General features: G+C 45.6%; 4 protein-coding genes across 15 annotated transcripts in view; 1 reads left to right on the forward strand and 3 right to left on the reverse strand.

Moving 5' to 3' along the window:
• The first annotated feature begins 30 nt into the window (after positions 1-30).
• Positions 31-1,225, forward strand: LOC6505712 (DDRGK domain-containing protein 1). Its single transcript, XM_001964376.4, has 2 exons — positions 31-232; positions 287-1,225. The coding sequence occupies exons 1-2, from the start codon at positions 142-144 to the stop codon at positions 1,108-1,110; spliced, it is 915 nt and encodes a 304-aa protein (XP_001964412.1). The 5' UTR covers positions 31-141; the 3' UTR covers positions 1,111-1,225.
• A 286-nt stretch (positions 1,226-1,511) lies between these two features.
• On the reverse strand, positions 1,512-3,022 carry LOC6505809 (transmembrane emp24 domain-containing protein eca-like). Of its 3 annotated transcripts, XM_032449681.2 has the most exons (5): positions 2,809-3,018; positions 2,221-2,752; positions 2,119-2,128; positions 1,877-2,057; positions 1,512-1,809 (listed from the first exon to the last, which is right to left on the reverse strand). In XM_032449681.2, exons 2-5 carry the CDS (start codon positions 2,238-2,240, stop codon positions 1,607-1,609), a joined length of 414 nt encoding a protein of 137 aa, XP_032305572.1. In that variant the 5' UTR covers positions 2,241-2,752; positions 2,809-3,018; the 3' UTR covers positions 1,512-1,606. The 3 variants fall into 3 exon arrangements, with proteins under 3 accessions (XP_032305572.1, XP_032305571.1, XP_044570142.1); XM_032449680.2 differs by lacking the exon at positions 2,119-2,128 and having other exon boundaries at positions 2,809-3,017; XM_044714207.1 differs by lacking the exon at positions 1,512-1,809 and having other exon boundaries at positions 1,907-2,752; positions 2,809-3,022.
• Positions 3,023-3,288: 266 nt separating this feature from the next.
• On the reverse strand, positions 3,289-4,841 carry LOC6505808 (SET and MYND domain-containing protein 5). The gene is made up of 4 exons (XM_001964374.4): positions 4,707-4,841; positions 4,038-4,652; positions 3,802-3,979; positions 3,289-3,736 (listed from the first exon to the last, which is right to left on the reverse strand). The coding sequence occupies exons 1-4, from the start codon at positions 4,740-4,742 to the stop codon at positions 3,387-3,389; spliced, it is 1,179 nt and encodes a 392-aa protein (XP_001964410.1). The 5' UTR covers positions 4,743-4,841; the 3' UTR covers positions 3,289-3,386.
• A 306-nt stretch (positions 4,842-5,147) lies between these two features.
• Positions 5,148-14,143, reverse strand: part of LOC6505807 (5'-AMP-activated protein kinase subunit gamma-1) — a 63,854-nt gene continuing 54,858 nt past the window's right edge. For 8 of the 10 annotated variants that reach the window (XM_014905313.3, XM_014905314.3, XM_014905311.3 and 5 more), the window contains 5 exons: positions 10,155-10,203; positions 6,895-7,185; positions 6,652-6,830; positions 6,382-6,585; positions 5,148-6,325 (listed from right to left, as the gene is read on the reverse strand). In XM_014905313.3, coding sequence (XP_014760799.1) covers positions 5,495-6,325; positions 6,382-6,585; positions 6,652-6,830; positions 6,895-7,185; positions 10,155-10,203 — 1,554 coding nt within the window. In that variant the 3' untranslated portion in view covers positions 5,148-5,494. Of the gene's footprint in view, positions 6,326-6,381; positions 6,586-6,651; positions 6,831-6,894; positions 7,186-7,281; positions 7,637-9,105; positions 9,252-10,154; positions 10,204-11,310; positions 12,503-14,143 lie in introns of those variants that run through there. The other 2 variants (XM_014905316.3, XM_014905312.3) reach the window with 2 other exon arrangements.

Genomic DNA, 14,143 nt, shown 5'->3' on the forward strand with positions numbered 1-14,143 from the left:
CTCCCCCTTCAAAAACTATCGTTATTTCCATCACGCTCTCCACACCAAGGGTTCGGCTGGGCACACTGAAAAATACACGAAACAGCTGCGCAGCTTGTTGACGTTTACTTTTTTCCAATAAACACTGCGTTAAATGCTAAAATGGACCTGATTATTCTGGTGGGCATTGCCATAGCTCTGCTGGTCGTTATTATCTCTCTGTACTTGTTGCAGAAGAAAAATTCTACCACAGGTGAGAAAGTTTTACAATTTCTGTTAAAACTAACTAATCATTGACCCCAAACAGAAGCGAAACCTGCGGCTGCTGCTCCGCAACGTGGCGTCCCACAGCGCGCCCAGGAGGGTGTCCCGCGACGTGCCCAAATAGCACGTAACCAACGAAATCGACTGCGTCAGAACGCCCCAGTAGCTGCGGCTGCTCCTCAAGCAGAAGCTCCAGCGGGCTCAGACAACGATGATGATGCACAAGCCGATGGAGAAGGAGCTCGCTTACCACAGGGCGCTGTCCTCGACGAGAAGATGGGCGCTAAAAAGCGAGCTAAAATGGAGGCCAAAGAGGCTAAACGAGTCCAACGCGAACAAGAGCTATACGACCGTGAGCAGAGGAAGGCCAAGGAGGCCAAGGAGGATGCTGAGCGTAAACAACAGGAGGAAATTGAAGCAGAGGCGGAGCGAAAGAAGGCTGAAGCCGAGCGCTTGGCTAAGGAGGAGCGCGAGCGTAAAGAACACGAGGAGTACCTGAAAATGAAGGCGGCTTTCAGCGTAGAAGAAGAGGGTTTTGAAGAGGGTGATGCAGATGAACAAGACAATCTTCTCGCTGATTTTATCCAGTACATTAAGGACAACAAGGTTGTCGTTCTGGAAGACCTAGCCGTCGCCTTTAAACTTAAAACTCAGCAGGCCATCGATCGCATCCAGGAGCTTCAGGCTGACGGTACTATCACTGGTGTCATCGACGATCGAGGCAAATTCATATATGTTTCCGAGGAGGAATTGGTTGCTGTGGCAAAGTTCATTAAGCAGCGCGGACGAGTTTCCATTGCTGATCTGGCCGAGAGCAGCAATAATCTGATAAATCTGACGCCAGTCTCCGCAGAGGGTAGCTCTTGATGAGATTTGTTAGCTATTTATAAATGTAATTTATATTTAGGTGCGATCTGTTGATATAATAACAAGAACAAAGGTGTAAAAAAGAAATGAAAAAGTAATTTAATTGCAAATGTATGTACCATGAATTTCGAGTCCCTGGGTTTTGGCAACCGCAGATTGCTAAGTTGCTGAATTAGAGTTCGTGGAACTTATTGATGTGGGAAGCGCTTAGTGCACTAGTGACATATGCACTGCTCAACTTCGGGGTTAGAATTTTTTAAAAAGAATATGTTACCATCCATATTTTCCAAAGAACTCTCTTCGACAAGCTATTTCATTATCTGTTCTCTTAGTATTTGTAAAGCTGCATATAAAAAATTTTATATTGCCTTAAAAATTTCTTAAATTTTAAAAGTTTTATTCTTATATAGATACGGAGAAGAGGTTATGAAACTGCATTTTATACGATGTTTTTAATAATAAATCACAAGAAAACATGCAAAAAAAATTATATTCTTCATACTTGAGTGACAAGTTGTTTTCTTTGCTCCTTAGGAGTGCAATCTTTGCAGTCGCAGGTCATTAGAACTCCGTTGCATTTGATGTTATTACCCCGATTTTGTTCGGCGGTGGCCAATAAAAGGGATAAATTGGCTTTCAAGTGTTTGTCAGTAGGATTGTTTTGGGAAACTGGTATTGGACCCTTGAGCAAATCCGCAACTGAAATAAACAAATTTTGCTCAAATATAATTTTTTTTAACAAACCTATATGGTTTATCATATTTACATTCTTTAACTTTTGTCTGAAGTTTTTCGGTGATAGAGATTAAATCGCTTTCGTCAAAATGTTCTGCTTTTTCAGAATCTGCAACTTGTTTGATCCACTGCGAAATTTCGCTGCCAGATAGATGTTGCCCCTGCGGCCCGATGATTTCCATTAATGTACAGTAAGCTCTTCTCGTCCTGAACTAATGGAGTTTATAAATGTTTACGTATAATATCCTCAATATATACTCTTAATATTTATACCTTTTGAATTCTAAATGAGTATATAAGAGTTGACCAAAGGGAATGCCCATTTTAGAAATTATGAAAAATGTTATGAAAAATAGGCGTTGGACCGTTAATTACCTTGGAAAGCTCCTTTTCATGGATAAGTTTACAGAACACCCCGTACATAACAGATTGCTGACTTACGCGAGCAGAAACAAAAATCCAGATGCATACCAGCATCGAGACTTGAAGCAACGACCAAAAAAACACACTAGAATAAATATCCTCACTAATTATTGAAAATTGAATTCCCGATAGCGCAGATAGTTTTGCTCCTTTTTGATCTGCTCGGCCTGGTCCAAAAGCTGCCTTACACGCAACAGCATGGTGTCCATCTTACGTTCTTTCAATGTATTCTCGTTGCTCGTCTTTGCCTGGATGTCCAAGTGAACACGAAGCCATTTGAACTTGTTGGGATTCTTGGAACTTAGACAGATAGAAGTATCGCCTTCTCGAAATACCGTGAAGGTGATTCGACTCTCTGCCGGATAATCGCGGCTTAAAAAAATTTTGTCGTCGTTATCTGTTACTTCTATATGCAGTTCATAATTTTTCGGAAGCCGCGTACAATTATTGGATGGGGGATCATACTCCTCCACCTTATAGTTAACTGGAAAATAAAAATTTTTATAATATTGGAGAAACCTGTTAATTTTTTGTTCCCACCTATTAGATTTGTATCTTCCGGTGTCTCCGTTTTAAAGCATTTTCGCTCCATCCCCCTTATGTGAAAGAAAAGTCCTTCAACGTGTAGGATGCTCATCAGTAGAGCCAACTTACTTAGTATCTGATGCATCTTTTCTTAAAAGAAACATCCGTTTTATTTGTAAACTTGTGAAATGCGCACCAATCTACAAAAAGCTTTTTTCTGATAATATATAGTGTTGTATAACAAAGGGGAATACTTATACTTAATGTCGTTGATCAGTTGCATTATTTTTTTCAAAATCGAACGCTTTTTCTTGACGAATTATTCGAATGATCTTTGGCTTTCCTCCGAACCAAACTTATGTTACCCAAATGGAAGCTAATATCTATTTGAATTTGAAAACACTATTTCAAGTTTAAAATTCAAACGCAATATAAAAAAACAAATTTTTTGGTCGCAATATGTTTAAATATTATTTGTATGTAAGCAAACTATTGTACATCGCAATATTTTATATTTATTTATTGTACAAACGCATAGTTTCCTTTCAATATAAATTTTTTTTATAAAATAATGGATTTGGTTCGTCCGTCGCCTAGTTCATATCGTCGTCCTCATCATAATCGTCCATCTCATCATCGTCCTCTTCGTCGCTGGTCTCATCTGGATCAGAGGCCTGGGCTCGGCATTTGGGGCACTGACAGACGAAGATATAGTTTTCGCGAAGCACTTTGTGTCGAGAGTGCCGGCTACGCTCTAACTGGCACTCGTCTAGGTAGCTGATGCAGATCTCGTCGCCCTCTTGAATGGGTGTCAAGGCTTTCAAAACCACTATATCGTTGGAATAAGGGAACGTGGAGCAGGAGTTCGGCACGCAACTGTGGTTAATTTTGCTCTGTAAGAGGTAAAGACCAGAGCCCTCGTTGTTCAAGAATTCGCCAGCAACTGTTGAAAAAATTGAAAATGTAAAAGAATATGGTCTGATTATTAGTTACATCATTCATACTTACATTCACCTACTTTGGCGTAGATTTCATCGATCACAGTGTCCAATTGAGCTTTGTCTGCGTCCGGCAGAGGAAGGTCGGAGACCTTGGTCACCCACTGGGCCAGTACGCTTGTGGCGATGCCCTGGCTGTTGGTGCCCATGATACCCATAAGAGTTTTAAAAGCGTCGGGTGTGGTGAACTAGTAAATAGAAAATATTAGACCATCAAAGTAAATAATAACCATTTGTTTATATTACCGAGGCAAACTCCTCTCCCGCAAAGGCATGACAAAACGCTCGGTACAGCTGCTCCATCTGATTTTCAAAGTTTTCGCCCAGCATTTTGTGGTAGATCTTCTGCTCTCGGTTAACAATCAAAGCCTGGAATGATTGCAGTTGCTCGAGGAATTCAGATTTCTTCGAACTCTGCTGGTACATGGCCATCAATCGGACAATTAACATGATTGTCCCGGTTTCAGGAGGATAATGCATTTTCTTCCAGGTCTCGTTAAGGACGTTGATAGGATGTGAGTCGTCTAAGCGAAAGGCGCCCATACATGCCACTCGATGGTAGCGCTTTTGAGCTTCCATTAGGCAGTCTTCGGAACAGTAGCGTACTTTGCAGCGTGGGCACTGAGTAAACTGCGCCACCCAAGCAGCCGTGGGGTCGTGCTGCAGTAGTGGTACCTCCACTTTCGGATCGCTCGCCAAGCGGCGGACGTTCTCCAGAAGCGTTTCCAGAGGGCGCATGCAATGATCGCAGGCCGCATAACCGTAGGCTGTGTTCCAAGAAAACTGGCTGGAAACAAAGGGTTCCTCTTCGAAGATGACTTCATTCGCCGCAAAGTTTTTCGTGGCTATCATGGCACGTCCCTGTAAAAGACCATTTTTTATTGAGCGTTTGAAACCCTAAATTACTATAAGTACCTTGCCGGGTATTTCCCGGATCTCAAAATGATTCATTTTGTCAGAAAACGAGATATAAAGCGCAAAATAATAACAAATCCCAACCGCACGTGGGGGTACGCCAAGAAACACAAATAAAGTCAAAACAGCTGTTCCAAATTAATTTCTGCGCTACTCAACACTGGTCTGAGCGTTTGGCGCCATCGTCTTTTTCAAAATTTATGCCGTTTTCCAATCTAAATGAACTTTGGAAAATCGTTATTCTTAGTTTTGCAAGTTCAATGAAAAAAAAACTTTCTTCAAGACTTTAAAATTTTGGCTGTTTAAAAGCTTTTTGTGTGCCTCTGACGATTATTTCAATTGCTAAACAAACCAAAAATTCAATAATTTTAATTTTCCTGAATTTTCTGATAAAAACAAATACAAGCCCACCAACTTATTAAAACCCATTAAAACTCCAAATTTGACTTGTACTGTACTATCATATAATAATCAATTACATCGTTTAAAATTTAAAGACATTCTAATGTAATTTTTGTTTTGTTTTCGCTTTCTTGTGTGTATATATAAACATCTTGTTAACAGCTTTTGTTTTTGTTTTGCTTTTAGTTGCTTCTTGTAAAATACATAATATTTCATAATTGTAATAATATATCCTTAACAACTAATAATATTCAAATATAATTTTCTCTGCTTTATCATTATTGTGTTTTTGGGTTTTAGTTCTTGTTTAGCTTTTGTTTGTTGCTGTTTAGCTATAGCTGTTTAGCTGTATCCGATTAAATTGTTGTTTTGTTTAAATTAAATGTTTATTCACTAACCAGCGCCATTTCTCGCGCCGCGGGCGTCGCTAGTGACTGACCCAAAGCGGATGCGGCGGATACGGCGCTGCTTAGCCCATCCTCGTCCTCGTCCGATGTGCGCGCAGCGGCTGCTGCCGCGGCTGCTTGTTTACGCTCCACCCCCGCTAGGACACCATCATCGTCATCATCACAATGGCTGCGCTCGACCTGGTCTGCAGCTTCTCCCTCCTCTTCATGCGCCTCATCGGCGAAGGACACTTCCACGGGGCTGTTGTTACTGCTATCACCATTGGCCGTCGCTGTCGCCGCCGTCGTCAGCTCATGTTGATTGTTATTGGCCTTATCCTCACTGGCGGACTTGTTGTTATCACTGTCGGCATCCTCGCTCCTTGGCTCCGTCGACGTTGGTACTGGCTCCTCCTCGGGTATGTCCTCGATTAGACTGCGGTTGCCGGATCCGGCTGACGGACTGCGAGGCGGGGGTGTTGACGTCGAAGATGCGGCCGACGGAATCTCTACTTCCACTTCGGCGACCTTGCGCAGCAGGACGGGATCAGAGGCGCGCAGAGAGCTCTCAGAGCCACCGACTCCCTCACCGCTGGGCCGCAGAACCAGGTAGAGCAGGATGTCCGACAGGGAGATGATGCCAATCACCTTGCGTTGCTCGTCGACCACCACCAGGCGATGCACTTCGGCGCGGACGATCCGTTCCATAATCGTGTAGAGCGATTCGTCCAGATTGCACTTTTGCACCCCCTCGAACCACTCGTTGCGATGCTCGTTAGCCTTGCGCAGCGACACATCGAGATCGTTGTAGGTTTTCTCGGCGGCGAGATTCTGTAAAATAGGCGTTACAAATCGAGTAGGAAGCAATACCTCTTTGGCATACTCACAATCACATCAAACTTAGCATAGATGTCGACGAGCCGACCTTCGGAATCCACCAGAGGCAGCGCCGAGACGCGTCGCTCCACGAACTTCTTCAGTGCCGTGATTATGCTCGTCGTCTCATCGGCTGTCTCAATGTTATTGTAGGTGCCGATCTTCAGTTCTCGCAAACTCTTTTGCATGTAAGCGGGCTTTGGTAATTCATTAATCTGTCGGGGGTCGGTGGTAGAGCGTTAGAGTTCTGCTGCCCACTCGCGAAAGCGCAAAGTACTCACGTATAGAAAGAGGAACCTCAGTATCCGTTTGTGGGTCAGGATGTACAAGACGTTGCCGGTCGCCGGATCAATGACGGGCAGGCGATGGATGCGGCTGTGGATGAGAATTTTGATGGCATCGTAGAGGGAGGCATCCGGGCCGATGCTGACCAAAGGCATCACCTGGTTGTGCAGCACACCTGTGGGAGAAACGAAAGCTCATGTAGCTCTTGTCGCTAACCTGAAAGCATTAGTGTATCTTACTTCGCCACGTGTCCAGTTTGTGCTCTTCCAGCTGCTCCATGGACGAATTGGGCGATTTGTAGTACATCTGCAGGATCTTGATGAAGTCCGTGATGGTCAGCATGCCCACGAACTGTTGCTTTTCTGAATCCCATAGCGGCGCCGCTCGCACCCCATTGTAGACCAAGGCGTAGAAGGCCTTCTTCACAAGCAGTTGGGTGTCGAAGACGACCAGCTTGGCGGAGGTGGGTATCAGATCATAGCACTTGTGAAAACGAAAGAACTTTACAAAGATCTGTGAGTCGTCCTCCTCTGTAAAGTAAGAAAATATCCACGTACATTAGTGGGGTCATCCTTGAGGGCAGATCGTTTGGGGAATATGTTTGGGGTAGGGTCTGAGTTTTACACCTTTCTTGAGCAGCTCGGCTAGCAATCGCTTCCAGGCCTCGGAGATCTGCTCAAACTCCTTGATGCTCTCCAGGGGATAGCAAAGGAAGTCGGACGGTCTACCGTTGCCACCTCCAAGCACCAGGCGACCCGCATGATTCGAGTAGAAGTGCAACTGTAACATGCGTGCAGTTCTATATTCTCTGTTTTCTTATCCGATCCGATCCGATCTGGTCTAGTCTGGGGTCTGTGGGCGCTAACAATTAACTGGGGGACTCGATTTATTTTGCTAATTGGTGGCCAGTCTAATTGGGCAACCCACTAACAGGCCTCTAACAGGTCGTCAACAGAGCTCGGCCGCTCTACGCGCTTCTCACTGTTGGGAACTTAACGTATTTATTGACGGACCCCGGTCGAAACCGAACCCTAAAAACCAAACAACCCTTCGCCAGAGGAGTCTAGAAAGCAATTGAGTACCATAAATTTCGGGGCGCGCGCGTTTCGATAAATTAAATTAAGACATTTTTAATTAAAATAAATTTAGCGTACGACAAAAGCAACAGTAGCAGAGCCAGAAACACGCCAAACATACCGAAATAGATCCGCCGAATTGTACAACAATAAATATCATTTCAATTCCCGCAGAGGCTAGAGAGGAGAGCGAACTGGGAGGGGACAGCTGTAGATGACTCTGGCACATTGTAAACAAATAAATATTGAGGCGGGGCCAAAAGGTGTTAATCAAAAACTGTGTAGCCGCACTCACATAATCAAAGGGGCTGCAGATCTGCCTTGTCAGGGCGCTGATAAATGCAAGCCAAACATACACCTTTTCGCCGTTTGTCGGAGGCAGTTCAGCAGCATATAACAGCCATTGGGTCGGACAGTTGTGCCAAGAAATTAATTAGCCAAAGCAAACGGCCTCAACACTGAAGCTTGAAAGGATGTGCGATTTATTTGCATCTCGCGTTTGGAAATCTATTTGCGAAATCCCACATTTGTTTATACCGCACGGATTATTTTAAGACACTTTTGAACGAACTAGGGAAATTATTATTGATCGTTGGAGAAAGTGTATGCTATTTTACCTAAACCAATTTAAATACCCATCATTCGACGGGGTTTTGAACTAATTTCTCGGTTAATCTCCGCTGCAAGATGGGCGAAACAATTGCAAACAAAGAATAGCACACAAGTGCGCGTATATACCAAAATAAATTGTAATATATGTGGAGCTAAGCTATAAGCTAAAAGATTTTCGGCCTAAGTAATGTAAACATTTAAATGCTGTTTAATAAACGGAATTTACTGCCGCTGCCGGGAAGTAAAAAACAAAAAAATCAACAGATAAAGAAAAGCAGAAAACAAATCCAGATAAAGGCCTGGGGAGATGGGTGAAGGTCTTGGCTTTCTAGTACTACTATTTTCGGATGGTTTATTACACGTATGATTGGTCTACCTAGGGATAATCGCAAAGGCGTATATGGATTATCGTTTACGATTCTTTGGCTATTATTTGTGTCTTTTTGCGTTTTGTGCTTCTCTCGACAGCGGGCCACACGAGTTAATTAAAATGCTCCTTGCCACTGTTGCATTTGTTGATTATTCTGCTGGTTCGTGGCTGTGTGTGCGGACGGGATCAAAACAATTGAAAACCCATTTCCACAGTGGGTGGCATTGGGCGGTGCGAGCAGTGGGCGGCAGTGGTTCAGTTGCTTTTGGCGTCGCGGCGCTATTTGAAAATTCTTGACGGGTGACTAAGAGAGGAACGAAGACCTTCGATGGGTCGCCTCTGCCTTGGCGCTGGGCGATTGTCTGGTTCTTGGGTTGGTAACTAATCCGTACAACAGTACAACAGAGCAATATCCATAGACACACTTTTGCACATATAGGCACATATAAACCAGGGGCTGGCTGCTGCTGCCAATATTTCCACACGAAAAAATACACGGAAAATCGCCGAAAAACTGTCGTCTGCCCGTCTTTGGCGGCGACGTTCTAAACGATTCGAAATTTTATCATAAACTGATCTGCAGTCTCTGTTCTTTCCTCCCTCTCGCTCTGCCACTCTACGTTGGTGGACTAGCTCTCTGGGTCGGAAAAGTTTTCGTCAGGGAAAAGCGCAAAACAAACAAAAGATAGATGAACAAAATTCAAATGGGAAATTCTGCGAGCAGTCTGCGATTCGAGAGTCTCAATACGAAACAGAAACCGAAAAGTTCTCAGAGCGCTGAATAAACTGAATATAATCTATGGCGAGAGATCGCTTTGGATCGAATCGGCTGGGAACTGACGTTAATGAGGATCATGAAGCGCCTGAAACGGCCAACCAACTACATGCACTTCTTCTTCTGCTCCGTCCCTCCCAGCAACACACCTGAGAAGATCGCTCCCATAGAAGATAAGCATAAGGCCGCTTATGGGAATACAGGGAAACAAATACCTTGGGGGTGTGTTCAGCGGTCTGCATTTAGATCTTTCTTGACAGTGGCACACCGCTTCTAATCACTTTCTCTCCCCATCTACAGACATGTAGAGCTCTATATGTGCCGCCCATAATCATTATGTCGCAGTATTTTGGCCCGCCCACGTCAACGAGCAGATTGGCCTTTCCTGCTCCGGCCCACCGACCATAATCCCAGTGAGTTATGAATTCGATTCCATGAATTCTAGTATTGCTCTTATATACCCCACAGATATATAGTAGGTCCTATTAGCTCAGGGGATGGCGTCGTCGTGTGCCCACAGAGCACCATCAGAGGCCGATTCTTGATCGAATGCCAAGTGTGTCTGCTAATTTATTTAATTTAAACATTTTTGTTTGTGCCCATCGGCCAATGGCACTGAAGGGGGGTTGGGGGGGCTGGGAATACGGGGGCTGCTCATAAACTTACCCAAGTCCGAAAGGTTTACTTTCTCTAGGAACGGATCGGCGACAGGCAACTGAAAAAAAAGCAAAAATATTCTGATTAAATTATTGATTATGATAGGAATCACTGAATATGTTTTTTATTTTATTTAAGAAAACCTCTTTATTTATTTACAGCTGTTAATTACATAACTCTTCACTACTACGCGAACTGTCATTAAAGAAATAAACGAGCAAACTTGAAAAGTCGTAAAGTACGTAAGTAGTTACGTAAGCTCACATCAGCTGGAGAATCATTTGCGCCTCACCCCCTCCCTTGGTTTTCTTCCCCCTGTTCCCCTTGTTATCAATGGCGCTCCAAAAGTATATGGGTCACAGTGATGGGTGTTTTTCCTTCTTTATTGAAGGGAACGGACCCACAATGCCAGCAGTACAATAACAAAAGTAAACAATTAGGGAACACTTCGCTGTGGAATATAGCTGGAATGGCGCTGATACAGTTCTCATACGTGTTATCTGCTGATCAACGGGCGAAATCGCAGATAAAAGCCACAAAAGCAAAAACAACTCGAACTCCAATGAAATATTTATGGGGAGGCAGCCTGTCGGGGGTGACAAGGTGATTCCATTTGCTCGAGTAGCTTTGAATTAACATTGAAATGTGCAATTGTGGAATTGAGGCGCATCGGCGATTGCGAGGGGCAGGCGGTCGCCGGGGGAGTGTGGAGCAAGTGCCCCATATCGGACACGGCAATTGGAAAATTACTCTCTCCCAACGAACGAGCTAAACGCTTTATTAGCGCTTAATACTGCTCTCGCGATCTGCTCCCAAGAATGCGGCCAAGAACAGCGCAGAGTCTGTTGGGATCTCTCGAAACCGAATATCTATTCCGAAGAAGGTGAGTAATCCGAGTAATTTCGAAGGGTGACGGATTTCTGTTTGTTTTTGTCTGAACATCGAACTGTTTACAAGTGGAGGAAAAACAATAAATCATTTCGATCGGCGGCAATTCAACTCCTCCTCGGTGGACGTCCGCGGGCAGTGGATATGCGAGGCCCGTTCTCGCAGTGTATTTTCAGCCAGCGCCAAAGAAAAGCTTCTCGGAGCTTTGCCAATTACACACACTGGTTTTTCTTTTGTTTCCCTCGCGGGTCCATTTCCCAGGTGGGGGGCCACTTACGCTGATCTTGCGGCCGGAGCGGGGCAGCAGCTGCTGCTGGCGCTTCCACTGCTCGATCTGCTCGACGCTGTAGTCGCTGCGGCGTCGCATCAGCAGGCACTGGTGCACCGGCGAGTGGGTGCGGGGCGAGGAGTGGGCGCTGCTCACCCGCCGCCTCTCGTAGACGAGAGTCTGCTGCACTGCAGCCGCAGCTGCGGCAGAGGCAGCCGCTGCTGTGGGTGAATGACCCAGCGAGTGGCGGGCCTTTGGAGCATTTTGTATTGTGTGGCTGCTGCTCCTCGACTGCTGAGGCTGCTGGTATTGCTGTTGCTGCTGCTGTTGCTTTTGCAGCAAAAGTTGCTGTTGTTGCAGTTGCTGCTGCTGCTGACTGTGGTTGCTGTGCGCTTTCCGTCGCAGCAGCGATGACGACATGGCTGCCGTTAAAGTCGCCTTCAGCTTTTTGCCATCTTTCGCTTTGTTTTTGCTGCTGCTGCTGCTGCTGCTGGTGCTGGGGTTGGTTATAGTGCCATTGCTGGTGGCTTGGATGCTGCTGTCATCGCGCCTGCTTACGTGCTGGGACTGGCGTTGGCCGTCGACGAGATCGCGAAGATTGGCGCTGTTCAAGAGCTGGTAGTTGGCGCTGGCCGTCGGCCCGTTAACCGACATCAGCGCCGGCAGGTGACCGTACCGCTTCTTGCGCTCGTACAGCGGCGAGTTGCTCAGAGAGCGCGCCTTGCGGCCGCTTTTCGAATTTGCATTCTCGCTCGGCAGATTGTTGTTGCTGTCATTATCGGGCAGATTTGGGTCAAAGCGCACTCCCAATTTGGGGGCTGTTTTCTCGCCCGATGCTCGTGCGGATGCAGGCGGATGGGCGAGGGGGGAGGGTAGCACGCCCACGCGGGGAGTGCTCGGCTCGAAGGCGGAATAGCGACGTCGGTACATGGACACGCACTGGCACTGACACAGATGCACACTCTCACACCGCGCAGAAAGGCAAAGAAGAAGCGCACTCAGCCTTAGGCCCACTCGCAGACGGACTTTTCAAGAAGCACTAAGTGACGAAACGACTCCGAATGGCTCCCAGATTACGTTCGGCTGAGTGGCTGGCTGTGTTACACACGTTCCGCTCCGTTTCCGTTCTTTCACTTTTCCGGGCACGTCCGAACGCGGAGAGGTTTCAAATCAAAATCTACCCACCGAGCACTGGTGGGGTTCGCGAGTGCCAGCGAAACCCCACACATGATCGTTCCACCAACGAAGAGCGGAGGAGCCGCAGAGTGGGCCGCGAGAGCTGGCCTAGGAGAGCGCCGATTTCCGCGAGAGAGTGCCAGAGCTTGAGCAAACACCAAACTCTGGCGGTGTAACGAAGCCCCCACACTCTGCACTACCCTACACTTGAAAAATAAGCCATTCTTTTTAGCTCACTAACTGAAAATTTCAGAACAAAGACATCCTATTAGCCTCAAGAATCAATTAATTAATTTTTTTCAGTGCATTACAAGATCTGGGTTAGCTTGGACGAAAATACATTTTTATTTGTCCACCAGTTTATTATTACGCCTTGTTTGCATTGCATTATCGTTCGGAGTGCCCTCTCGTCGCGACTTTACAGGAAAAAGAGCCAACTGAGCGGAAAACATAGCCACTCCACTAAGATAGTAGAGGGTACCCGTTTATTTCTTTTTCGACTCGAGATCGTTAAATCGCTTAACCCGCTGAACGGTGTAGGGGCAGAGAGCCACAGGGCGGGGGGAGGCATGTGTGTAAGGAGATGGGGAGACCGAGATAAAGAGCTCCCCCACACGCTCGTGAGCGCGAGCCAAAAGCTCAAGAAGGCCACTGCAGCGGAAGAAGAAGCGCCCGCCATCCGCACTCGACTCGGTGCAATTTCACTCAACGAGAAACTACGCACCAAACCAAAGAGCTCATACATACATTTGTTTTCTTCGCCCGATATCTAAAACAAACTCTACTGCAAGCAGGGGCCGTGCCTTAAGAGAAGGGAGAGTGGAATTCTCCAGACGTGAGATATTTAAAGAGTACTGGCTAATTATTAATCATAAGCGGGCATAAAGCAGGCAGTAGAAAAGAATTTGTGGGTGAAAGCCCCAGTCGCTGACGTCAGGGGCTCTTTCTAAAGTCCCGGGGCACATGCGATCTAAGACACAATTCCTGGCATGTGATTCTATCAGTCGATAGAAACCAGTTTCCATTGGGTGACCACGGTAGTCAGTGCGAAAAAAACAATATAATAACAGTAAACACATAGTTATGGCCATTGTGCGACCTTGGCGCTTACATGTTGGAAGTGGGTGCGGGTGACAAACCTGATCCCTGCCAGTTGTGAAAGGTCATTATGCCGGGCCAATGGCCACTCAGCAGATTTGGAAATTATTATCTCCTGCCTCCGACTCACCGATTAGCAGATATTTCACATAAATCGGTCGAATGTCGTGTGAATTGAAATTCTTATCATCACAATCTACGATTACGGAGGGGGTCTGCCATTACGTAATGCTTTCAGATTCATTTCAAATACGTAATACACGGTACAAGTAGCGTGTAGATAAACGATTGAATTCTACATTACATTCACGGAAGCATTAAACCCTAAAGTATGCAATGAAAAATAAAATGTTCCGAATTTAATGCCGCATTGGGGAAACAGAAGGATAGTGTTTTAATGAAGGGATACAATTTTCACTTTCTGCGCAACAGGTGCATGAGCAGTCAGCTGCAAATATTTACATAAGCCAGACGACAAAGCTCACATGCATCTATGTATGTGTATGTGTGTCATTCAGTTTTAAAGGTGGGCTTTGGGAAGCAGAAATGTCAAGGTTAAACAATCAGG

The sequence above is a fragment of the Drosophila ananassae genome, chromosome 2L (genome assembly GCF_017639315.1).
Source record: "Drosophila ananassae strain 14024-0371.13 chromosome 2L, ASM1763931v2, whole genome shotgun sequence".
Classification (NCBI taxonomy): Eukaryota; Metazoa; Arthropoda; class Insecta; order Diptera; family Drosophilidae; genus Drosophila; species Drosophila ananassae.

Bases quoted from the DNA above. Each gene is read 5' to 3' on its own strand.
- LOC6505712 (XM_001964376.4), top strand. From the start codon at position 142: ATGGACCTGATTATTCTGGTGGGCATTGCCATAGCTCTGCTGGTCGTT. The intron at 233-286 runs GTGAGAAAGTTT...GACCCCAAACAG, and splicing joins GAAGAAAAATTCTACCACAG to AAGCGAAACCTGCGGCTGCT.
- LOC6505809 (XM_044714207.1), bottom strand. From the start codon at position 2,938: ATGCATCAGATACTAAGTAAGTTGGCTCTACTGATGAGCATCCTACAC. The intron at 2,753-2,808 runs GTGGGAACAAAA...TTTATTTTCCAG, and splicing joins GGAAGATACAAATCTAATAG to TTAACTATAAGGTGGAGGAG.
- LOC6505808 (XM_001964374.4), bottom strand. From the start codon at position 4,742: ATGAATCATTTTGAGATCCGGGAAATACCCGGCAAG. The intron at 4,653-4,706 runs GTACTTATAGTA...GGTCTTTTACAG, and splicing joins TCCGGGAAATACCCGGCAAG to GGACGTGCCATGATAGCCAC. The intron at 3,737-3,801 runs GTAAGTATGAAT...TTTTTTCAACAG, and splicing joins CTACGCCAAAGTAGGTGAAT to TTGCTGGCGAATTCTTGAAC.